Raw genomic sequence first — 11,972 nt, forward strand, 5'->3', positions numbered from 1 at the left:
TAGGAAACTTATTTTGAAAAGCAATCATTAATTACCAGCCTTTAAATAGAATCTAATGGTGTATCCAGGGAGGACAATATGGGCAAAACATACTGGAATGTTATGCATTTCATAGTTGATACAAAACAAACATGGAAGCATGCTATTGCTTGTCTGCCTGTTGCCCTCAAAATCTAGCTCGTTTAACATCCATCTTCTTTCTCCCTTTCATTAATCACTTCTTTCCTTTTATTCTGTTCATTGTCAAGTAGTTCTATTTCCAAGAATTCATATCAGAGTAACAGATTTAATGCCATTGCTGTATTATTGAGTGCTTTCAGAATCCAAAGGACAGTGAATTGAAAGCAGTAGGCTTATGATGCAAGAATGAGGAGGTCTTAATGATAATCACAGTCTCATTGTGTATCCATTTTAAATGTACTAAATGTGTTAAAGGTGTTTTACAGATGGAAAAAACTTTTAGCATGCAGTAGTGCAGCTTCAAAATCAAAGAATGAAAGAAATGTTGTTTGGAAGGGACCTCCAGAAGTCATCCACTCCAGCATCCAGCTCAAGGTAAGACTACTGCCAAAGCAAGGTCAAGTTAGCCATGGTTTCATATAGTTGAGTCCTGAAAACTTCCCAGAGTGCAGAGTCCTCAAATTACCTGGTTGTTCCAGTGCTGCCCTACACTTCTAAAGAAGGAGCTTTTCCTAGTGTCTGCCCTGAATTTCAGTGTTAGCAGCAGCAATAGACAGTGAACATCTTCCCAAGTATCACCCATAACTCACTCTCACATTCCTGAGGAATATCTTTTGAAAACACATGATTTTTCTCAATAATGGTCTCTATATCTAAAATTATTTCTGGAAGTGGTTTCTCACCATTCTCTCAAGCTACACATGGGTACCATTCAGGAAAGTACCAAACCATTACCATACCACAGACCAGTCTTTTGATTTAACTCAATTCAAGAGAGTTCCAGTGTCTAGAAACATTTCCCAGAATCGTTTTAATTCATCAGCAGAGGCTGTCTCTCCATGCTAATACTCCTTTCTTTGCTGCCTCCCCCAAAATGCAATCATTTGAATTGCCCTGCAGGACTTTGTTGCAGCAGTTGATCCAGCTGTTACAGGGGATTTTATCTTTCCTCACCCCAAAAAATTAAAATATACAACTGCTACTTGTTCCTTAAAAGACTCTTTTACCATCACATTCAAGTCCCTGCAGAAATATGCTGCCCTTGTCTTCTGAATCCCTGTGTGAGATTGCATGATAATGTTTCATGTAACCTCCAGCCAAAAATGCGCTGATGACATCCCTCCAAGATAGCTCTTTTCCCACTGACGCAACCAAAGCCTACCTCAAGAATTCCAGCAGGGCCTCTGTATAACTGGCATTAGGTTAAAGAAAAGGTAGCATAAGCTCAATAAGGTGAGAGTTAAGTGACAGGATTAGAAAGGGGGGCAGACCAGGATTCAGTGCTTCCTGCTTACTTTGGTCCTGTGTAATGTCACACCAACAGTGGTAAAAATATGCTGCTATTTCAGCCTCCAAGTTTATTCCTTCCTCCTTGGTGATCACTTGCCAGAGTAATCCATACCGTCACACAGCTAGGCAGGAATGCCTCAACTCTAGGTATACAAGAGGAAATACTGATCCTCTAGCTGGGGTGCTGTCTCAGCCACCTTCTTATACCTGCACAGCAAGGTGTGATTGCCTCCATGCTAGGATCTTAGCTGTTTCTTGCTGTAACCACTACAAAGCATCAGTCCTGATCGTCAAAGCTCAGGGATATTTGAAAGTGTCTCCCATGACCAACCTTTTTAGCCAAGGATGCTGTTAATTTGGGACAAGGTTGCACAAAATGCCTTAAGTGTGACAACTCACCCAGCTGAACTCAGCTGCATGACAGAAGCTCCCAGAGGAGCTCACAAACAACCTCCAGAGCAAGAAATAAAGCTTTCCTCTCAGAAAAACAGGAATCATTTAAATGTATACACACATAAGACCTTCTCTGACTCTATAGTAAGTATGTGTGCTTATTTAGTTTCATACACTATGCTCGAGATGAGCATGATGTTCATACTTCAGTACTGAATTATCAAACTGAAGTATGGATTCAGGTAGGCAATATATTTTTAGGAGTTTCTTTTCTGGGTAGGCGTGTTCTTACAGAAGTAGAAAAGACAAGGTGTAAAGTAAACCAGTTAAGAAAGAGGATTTAAACAAAAAAAAATCTCATTTTACCTCTCACCTTTACCCTCTCATCTGAACCACATAAACTGTCAGCCTAGCAGCCACCAGCCTGTCCTCTGTTAGGGGAGAGAACAGGCAAAGAGGATGAGGGGTTTGTATCTGGCAGTCCTCTGTATATATGCCATTGGCTTTCTCACAGAGCACAACCTGCTGAAGCAACTATACATTCTGTACTCCAGGATGTATCACTGTATTTCACCTCTTCTGAATCTCTGCCATCCTCACCCACAGTGATTATCACCCCCTCTCTCCAAAGAAAAAGATGCCTGGCTGAGCTCAGTGGTGGTGGTCTGTGATCTTACACCACTGTCCTGGCTAGATGCACACAAGCATGCAGACCCTGAGCCATGCACGGACACGAGATACCTGATGCATGAGGAACCTATGGACGTGCCCATCTCACAGACTCCAATGCAAGTTGTTTCCCTTGAGCAGCAAGTGTGTCCCTCCCATCCCAACTTTTCCAGGCTCACTTCCCCCACCCACTGCAGTGAATCTAGAAGGGCACTTGCTTGTGGACACCAGCAGAGGTTCATGGACTGGTATGTCACATTGGCATATGCACAGTTCCTCTCCAATTCCATGGGCAGAGGCAGCTATTCTGTTGTTACTCAACCATAGATACTTGTGCTGTTGCTAAAGATGATGCTGTTGTCCAGGCATTGGACTCCCTGTATCTGCACAAAGAAACACTTGCTCTTCCCTCAGCTACTCCTAGTTCCCTGCTGCTTTGCACTAAGAGCTTTTGCTGCACCTCTTCGACCAGTACTGCAGCCACCCCTGCTCACTCAGCTGCCCACTCCGAGCACCACAGCCGCTATCGGGCAGCCGGCAGTACCTGCTCTGAGAGCCTGGTGCATACCCGGAGGTAGTGTGACAGAGCACTGGCCGTGGGATTCTGCTCCTGGAAAAGAAGGGACAGACTGAGCCCCGAGGCTGTGCTACCGTCTTTGCTCCTCCGCCAGCAGCCCTCAGCAGCACAAGCCTGAGGGTGACCTGGTAGAAGATGTTCCCATGGTGGGAGCATGATAGTACCCACTGCCTCCCGACATGCCCACTCCCACTAGCCTCCACCCATCTCTCCTCCTCTTTTCTCCTGCTCTTCAAATAACCCTTTCTATCCCAAACTCATTTCTCGCCTGGTTTACACATAGCTAAATCAACAACTAACCTGCAAGCAGGACCAATCATCACCATGTTAGTTACCATCTTCATTCTGTTTGGGCTCCCTCAGGTGGCAAAATTCAGAAAATGGGCTGTCTTCTCTGAGGAGTCTTTACTTTCCACACTTCCCACAGAGAGGACCTGATCTTGACAGGACTCTGTCTGTTGCTACCAGTGTACAAAGATTAATCCTTATTTCACTTGGGTGGGCTTGATCGAAACTGCCTCCCTCTGTATGAGCTGTATCCACCTATTGTTTGTGAAAAGCAAATGGTAATTCTCTGAATGAAGTCCTGCAGCCCTTTCTTATAGAGTAAATCTCCTCATCCAAAAACTAAGCTTAATGCCATTTCAAGCAGAGCATGGCTTTTTTTCTGATCCATATATTCATTTGGTTTAATTTATTTTCTCTATATGAGTGTCCTTTATTGCTACTTAATGCAACAAGAAAATAAAAAAAAACCTTATAATGCAAACTAAAGTACAAAGATTGAATGTTCCCTCTTAAACATACCAATGTAAACATTATTTTAAATGCCATACTTCATGTGCTGCATTTTCATGGGGAGAGAAGAGATCAAATAGGAAACAGGCAAGTGTGAAATAAAATAATTTAAAATAACAGAAGCAATATGCATTAGCGGAGGAGGACTTCAGAATGTACACAGACTATTTTGAGCTGAGCCATCATTTCAATAGGGAAGCTCTAGAACTACCCTGTCCTTCTGAGCTACGTGAAAATCAAACATGTTAAAAGGAAAATTGAGTCCATCTGCTTAGTCCAATCTATTTTATAGTGAGTCATTCTGTTTTCCCAACACAAAATGGGCCCTCCATTCTCTTCCATTTCCACAGCCAGCTGCACACAAAGACTCTCTTCAGGATTCTGGCTGCTGAGGAGCAGGGCTGCCATTCAAAGAGACCATGGCAGGCTGAAGGAATGTGCCGACAGGAGCATTATGGACCTGGGAAGGGAGGGCCCCTGTCAGTGATCCAGGCTGGGGCCTGACTGCCTGGAGAACAGTTCTGCTGAGGAGACCCTGAGGGTCCTGATGTGCAGCAAGCTGAGTCTGAGTCAGCAGTGGGCCCTGGCAGTCGGGATGGCCAACAGCATCCTGGGCTGTGCTAACAGGAGCAGAACCAGTAGAGTAAGGAAAGGAATTATCCTCCTCTACTCAGCACTCACTAGATTACATCTAGAATAGGACATCCAGTTTTGGGCCCTCCAATAGAAGACAGAAAGATTGGAGCAAGTTTGGTGGAGACCACCAAGATGGTCAGGGCTGGAGCACTTGCTCTGTGAGGAGAGGCTGAGGGAGCTGGGCTTGTTCAGCCTGGAGAAGAGATGGCTCCTGGTGTACCTTACAGCAGGCCCAGTCCCTGTGGGAAGTTATTGAGGAGTTGGAGCCAGGGTTTTTTACAGCAATGCGTGGCAGGAGGAAAGAGAAATGGAAAAAAATTGAAATGAGAGATTTTGACTTGATAAGAAGAGAAACCTTTTTCCCCATGAGGACAGCCCAGCAGTGAAAGAAGTTGCCCAGAGGTTGTGCAGTCTCCATCCTTGGAGGTTTTCAAGACCCGATTGGATAAAGCCCTGAGAAGCCTGGTCTGACCTCCTGAGCTCCCTTTGCATCTGAGTTATCCTATGCTCCTATGAAATACACATAAAAAAAATGAAGCCTCATCCAGTTATACATATATAAAGTATCATCCAGTTTATAGGATATAATATTGAGAATGGATGCCTCATGGCACCTATAATATGAAATAGTTTACATATTTACTATACTGAAGTTAAATATGTGAACAGACATCAACAATAACATGTACAAATAGTATTTGTATCACAGATTGACACTGTTCCCATGCAGGGTTTGCACACTGACCTGACCTGCATGTAACAAAGAGAAAAGGGCAGAATCAATAAAAGCCCAGGAGGTACAAAACCAGGGAAAAAATGTGGGAGCAAAGTGAAATCCATCTAGCAATCAGAAACAAAGACATTAAGACTAAACAGGCAAAGAGAGAGAGAGGTGGGATGGAGAGGAGGCTGGGGCTCGGCTGTAAGGGTCAGGGAAAGGGGTGGGAGAACTGGCATGGAGCCAGGGCATTCCTCCGCTGTCAGCAGAGTGAAGTGAAACCCACTGAGCCAGGGCCTCCTCCATCCCCCTCTCTGAGCACCCACAGGGATGTGACCTGACACTGCTAACCGGAATGCTCTCAGCTCGACGTGTTAGGAGGATTCAGTTTTGCAACTACTGAACAGTGGGTGACCTGGCACAGGCGTTAATGTGGTTCCCATCAGTGGCGTCCTTGTTTGCTCCAGTTTGCCATTCTTAAAATTAGTAAATGATGCACACAGAGAAAGTCATCAGAAGATCATTAGGGTTCCAAATGAAGTGCTCTGCATTTTGGAAAAGCCTCACTTAAGGTTGCCTGCTCAATTCTTTGTGCATCAGGAAGCAGTCTGCAATTAAATAATCATACTGTCTGATTACATTGCTATATATTTTCTCCACACATGACCTAGAACAAAATTTCAAAGGTTTCTTTTGAAAAGTTTCCTGAAGCTTTTGTGGATTTTACAATTGTTTTTAATTTTGAAGAATTTTCCTTATATTTTATATATCAACCACAAATTCAAAATGAGGACACTGTCTGAAGTATCAATTCATTAATGAGAAAATGAACAAGTAAATATTCATATATAACTTATATATAACATATAAATATTCATATTATAACTTCATGCTGAAGCTTTAGCAATGTTCTTTCAGATACTACTCTTTAGATAAATACTTCTTTTCATAAAAAAAGAAACAGTATTTTAAGACTAGGTCATTACTTTCAGTTTCAGCACTTCCCCTATTTCCTACCAATGCACCTTGCCTTGGTGAAGTTGTATTTAAAACTATTAACTAACACACAAGCTTGCCAAGTCTCACTTAACTGAAGCTAATAGTGGCAAACATTGTGATTAAACAAGAGTAAATGCTGGCCCACCATGAAACCACATCAACACACCACCAGCACTATTTAAGATAAGTGCTAAACAATTCAGGGCTAATTCGTTTCTTACGAAAAGGGATGACCACCTTTCTTCACAGCTTTGCAAAGCCAAGAATAAACTGCCCTTTTTGTGATATCAATAAAATAACCTTGTTAATGCAAGGAAAATTATAAATTTAATTTCAAGCATACACTAATTATGAATAAGCTGTGTTTTGACTGTTTTCACTTTCTCTTAATAATTTGTTTTGGTCACACCTCTCTTCAGTAAGCTCCAGACATGCTCCAGACACAGGCAAACAATTTCTTCTGCCCTCTACTGATCTAAAGTTATGAAAAATAATGTGCAAAGACATTAAATAGTCCCTCAAGAAAAATCCAAGAAAACCACAGACTAGCAGCTATCAGTCTTGGTTACGATAACAAATTGACATTGAACTAGATTTCAGGTTTTGCACTTCACATGCACACAAAACGTATTCACAAATTTCTATAATTTCCACATAAATTTACCATAATTAATTTAACATACATGAATGAAGTTTTAATCTTCAAGGTCAGTGGTTAAAGGAAGCCGGGAAATACTCTTATAAAGTACAACAGATTGTTTGCCTTTCCTTCTTATCATTAAATTAAAAAAAAAAAAAAAATCAACATTTCTCAACATATCTTACCGTTTGCTTTTCCTCTAAAGCTTCTCTTCCTGAGACTTTTCTTTCATGTTTTCCTAACTCCATTTCCCAGGGGAAAAAAAACCCACCCTAATATCCTGAGCAGAAGTGATTTAACCTACTACATGTTAGATATCCCTGTACTTTTGGAGTCAGGAGAGAGAAGTATCAGGCTGCACTGTGGTGATTTCTGGTCAGTGTGTGTTTCCATTTATAGCTGTTGAAAATCCACAAATAGAAGCGTGGAGAGAGGGCAGGCAGCTGCCTCTGATAACAATAAACGGTTTGGCATCACAGCAAATTGTTCAGAAGGGATTTTGGTTACCGGCCTCATTCACTCCCCCCTCGCCCACTCTACCCCAAAAGCTCATACTGAAAAAGCCCATGAAAACAAATAGTTATGTCTCAGCAGCACTAACTTGTGTCCACGGAGATTATTAAGCAATTAAAATGACAAATGTGATTAGCTGGTACCACATGTTGTTATGTAGAGACAGAAAGCGTACAGAACAATAATTTTAAATAGTGCTTCAGCACGACTATGGATCTTTCCCTGTTGTGTGTTCGGGACTGAGCTATCCTAATATACACTCATGCAGAGTGTACTCACCTTTTCTAATACCAGAACATGACATCTTCTTGGATTTTTGAAATGCAGAAAGAGTTGCAAAACTTTCAGCAGGCACTATGAGCACCCCTAAGCACAAGAAATGACCCATGAGTATCTAAGGTGGAACTAACACCTATACAGATGGTGGTTGTGGAGTCTGTTAGTTGACTATAGAAGAATAACCTGGCTCTGGTTCACAATGAAAGTCAGGAGACCAATATTAGAAACTGCAGCACTGGGGGAACCTCTTGGCAGCTCTGCTGTAGATGCCAAGGTTTATAACACACCCTCCGGTTGCCACATCAACTGGGCTCATGTTGTCTCAGGGGTGATTCACATGCAAGGCTGGTTCTGCATGTACCAGCAAGGGAGAGGGAAGTACGACTACACAGAATCAGACAGAAAATGTTTGCTACTGTTAAACAAGAATGTGCTCTCTGGTCAATCTGTGGTTCATTAAGAAAGACATAATCCTTTGTAAAGGTGGGAGTTTAAGCATCTCACTAAATCCGCGGTAAAGAAAACACATATGCTTTCCCTCTTTTCCTCTCAACACATTGGTAAAAGAAGACTCTTCTGAAATAAATAAATAAATGGATAAATGAATAAATAACTATAAAAACCTTTTCCACCTATCATTTTTCAACTGTCTGTGAAAATGACAGCCAACACTAGGCACATTCATTTTTATTCAGCTTGTTTCTTGATAGATTCTATACTCACATGATCTTTAGAGCCTTGGGTAGGAAGAAAAGGCAAAGAAGTCATCACACAACAGTCTATACAGTTTACATATGAAAAGTTGACCAAAAAAACCCAAACCATAGTGTTCCTGTTCTGAAACATTCTTCATAACAAAGAAAAAGTTACTCCAGTGACAGTTATTTTTCTTTAGTCTCTCTTTTACCTTTGTTTTCAGAAGCATAAGGGAGCCAGCAGAAGAGTAAACGTGGCAAGGCACACACAAAGAACCAGTCAAATCTACAAGGGCTGCCATAGTAGAGGGAATAAATATGAGCTTGATGTCATAAGAGTAAAAATACACCCCACTGCATCTCCTGGAAATGCTGGGATAAAAGGAACAAGAGTAAGCAACATAATACCCAGAGGAAAGCTGTAGTTCCCGCTCTTCAGCAGGAAGGCAAACACTGTTAAGACGTTCGTATCTCCAAAATCTTTTCTGTGAGGCTGAAACTTATCCCTGTGGCGAGAGATTTGCATAATGCCTTTGCACCACTTAATGTCATCAAAGGAAGTCTTCAGTGGGATGCAAACAGCAGCTTACATCACACTGCTGCTTACATTACCAACCATTCCTGCAGCGCAGGTGAAAAACCTGAAGCACCTCCAGTCCCATTAACCTGTCCATTTGCAATGGCTTTAAATCATAGACAAGGACCAGAGCATCTGGGGTGGGCATATTTAGCTGCGCGTGCTTGGTGTGTTTCCCAGCCCTCTCCCACCGGTGGCTGGGGATACCCTGGTTGTCAGCAGGCTCCCAAACAGCAGCTCCCAGGGGAGTCACTTCCTTCTCATGCTGGGGAACAGATACCCGTGCCAGTAAAAGAGCAGACTGTCAGTGGTGCCATGAACCAGCAATGTAGGACTTGAGACGTATCTGGAGTTTATGCCGTGTGTAATTTCACACTCACACTAACTAACCTAAAACTTAATCTTCAATCATGTTTATACTCTCTGCATCCAGGATCTTATACTGCTTTTATTTGTCAGCTCACTCACAGGAATGTCAAAGGTGATCACTATAGAAAGATCCAAGGAAGTGACTATGAAGTCACTTTACTCATAGTAATTCCAACACAAGATGCTGATGAGAGTATGTAGTTTTACAAGTGGGTTTTCCATTAACATTCTTGTAAAGGTGTCTAATAGCATTCACAAGAAAAAAATTAATTCCTGCCACTTCACTGTGTGGCTACTACAGCCTGAACAGGAGAATCCATTAAAAAAAAAAAAAAAAAAAAAAAAAAAAGAGGTGAAATTTAAAATACTAGGGATAAGGAAAGGTCTAATTGCTCCATTTCTCGTGAATTGAAATTTGTATTATGGATGCATCATGCTGCTGACTGTGCAAGTGCTAGGGCGTTTGAGCAGACTGCATTGGAGGTGGTAACAGAAGCAAAAAGCTAAGAACGCAACAGAATATGACAGCAAACTTCAGGCCATCATGTTGAAACCAGGAAGCACAAGAAACACCAGATGCAGGGTTCTTCCATAGACTAGATGCTAATATATCAGGACCCTGGAGATAGCGTAGCAAGGCTGAAATCACCTTACTATCTACCACACCTCCCTCAGCATCACAGTTCAACACTAAACCTGAGGAAAGACCATGATCCTAACCATATGAGAATTTGGTTTTATAGAATTATGGGAGTACATTTCTTATTCCTACTTAGAAATAATGGTTATTCTATGTCAAGGACTTTCTAAAACAGTAACTGTGTATTTCCTGTTTTACTTTGCAAGGGAAAACATAGTAAACAGGTGCTAAGCAAAAAGCATGTTCTAGACATTGCCTAAATTACTGTGCTATTTTCAATTACTTCTTTGTATTATAGTCTCTTGACACCTGTTTTTCTTCTCAGAGCAGGACCTAAAAAGAAGCCAAGAGATGAAGTTGATGGGGAGGGAGGATTGTATTTTTTTTGGTAAGAGGAAAGTGCTGAATGTCCAAAATAGTAGTATTGGGTAAATAAAACCATTTAAGCGGATGTATTTTCTGTGCTCACCTGATCTGCTGTTTTTGGAGAAGGAAGCAAGTGACCATCATGATGTTTGCGTGTTACTCTCAGCTGTATTTTCACTGATGCGGCTACTGTAATTCTTTTACTTTGCACATTTTTACTTTCAGCCTGACTCGGCTGTAGCCTGGGGCTGCCAGCCAATGACTGTATCACACGTCATACATCTGCACCACTTCTTTCTTAAGCCGGTAGCTTTTATTTGCCCAGCATCAGACACACCATAAGCATTCAACAGTCAGAAGTATTAATTCTGACCCTGATGTGCTCAATCGCATTATACTGGTTGAAAAACACCTATTTAAGTCACATATGCCAGTTAAAAAACCTCAGACTAATACAGAAATCACATCCGCAGTGATTTTTAGAAGTCTGATGTGGAGAGAGTTTGTGTCTCACACTTAAAATAAGTCAAAAAGTTAAAAGAAAAAACAAGCACAAAACTCAGTAGGCTCCCTCACTACTTGTAACCACCAGTCCAGCAGAAGCCACAAGTTAAGTTTTCCAGGTTATTTCTGGCAGCCATCCTTCTCCCAGCCCCAGCATGCCATGCCAGCAAGCATCCCCTGCGTTACTCCAGCACACCCACCCAAGGTCACACGCACATGCCTGGAAGCGTCAGGACCTTGGCAGCGTTTTTAGCTGGTACTTCATGGCATGTTCCTTGCAGAAACGAAGAGCACGACCAGCCGCCCGGAGTGTATAGAGAGCAGGCTTACCTTCCAGGCAGCCAGGAGCAGAGGGCGGGAAGCTGATCCTTAGGTGAGGTGGGTGCACATTCCTGCCGCAGCACCCAGCGGCTGCTGCTGTCGCTCCCTGGTCCACCCCGCCAGCTCTGCCAACGCTCACTGAGAGGGAGGCGGCAGGCGTGGACAGAGGGAAACATCACAGGCACCGCAAGCCTCTGCTTCGCATGTGAGGAAGCTGAGCCCTACATGTCAGGTACAAGGAGCAGGAGGCTGCTTGACAAATTTTCTCCAAAGGGGCAAGTTTGGATATGTTTGAGGTTAAAAACAAGAATTCTGAGAGCTCCGAGCCTTCTCTGAACATGACAGTCCATGGAAGCTGTAAGCACTTTCTTTTCTTCGTGGGTCTTTTAAGGCAACTGTGTTAAAGGGGACTATCGTTGTGCTGGCAAGGTCATACATCTGCTGTCTTCCAGGAGTACAAACAGCAGTGGAACAACTGAGCTCTTTTCTCTTGGATATCCATCCATTGCTTCAGCTATATACACATGTTCCTGAATATTACTGCTATATCCCAGCAATTATTCCAGGCTGTAAAATGTATTTCAATAGCTGCATTACAAAAAATATCTTCCTTTCCATATTTAGTGGTACTGTTAGCTTTGCCCTCCTCCACAATGATGGACATGGCAATGACGAGACATGGCTAACAAAATGCATTAGGAAAGCATTAAATACCTTCTTAGCTATCTTTTAACTGATGCGGCAGCTGGGAACAAGGAGAAGCCAGTTCCCCATGGGAACGAGTGACCGTTCCATAGTCTGGCAGAGG

At 42.4% G+C, this 11,972-nt stretch overlaps 1 protein-coding gene across 12 annotated transcripts in view; it reads right to left on the bottom strand.

The window, feature by feature from the left end:
- MLIP (muscular LMNA interacting protein) overlaps positions 1–11,439 on the bottom strand; it is a 130,684-nt gene extending 119,245 nt beyond the window's left edge. For 6 of the 12 annotated variants that reach the window (XR_012622662.1, XR_012622663.1, XR_012622661.1 and 3 more), the window contains exon 1: positions 7,086–7,273. Coding sequence is in view for 4 of the 12 variants with exons in the window: in XM_074819883.1 (XP_074675984.1) it covers positions 7,086–7,148 (63 nt within the window). In the remaining 8 variants the exon portion in view is untranslated. Of the gene's footprint in view, positions 1–7,085; positions 7,274–11,173 lie in introns of those variants that run through there. The other 6 variants (XR_012622668.1, XR_012622667.1, XR_012622666.1 and 3 more) reach the window with 5 other exon arrangements.
- Positions 11,440–11,972: the final 533 nt, after the last annotated feature.

Source organism: Strix aluco, chromosome 3 (assembly GCF_031877795.1).
Source record: "Strix aluco isolate bStrAlu1 chromosome 3, bStrAlu1.hap1, whole genome shotgun sequence".
Classification (NCBI taxonomy): domain Eukaryota; kingdom Metazoa; phylum Chordata; class Aves; order Strigiformes; family Strigidae; genus Strix; species Strix aluco.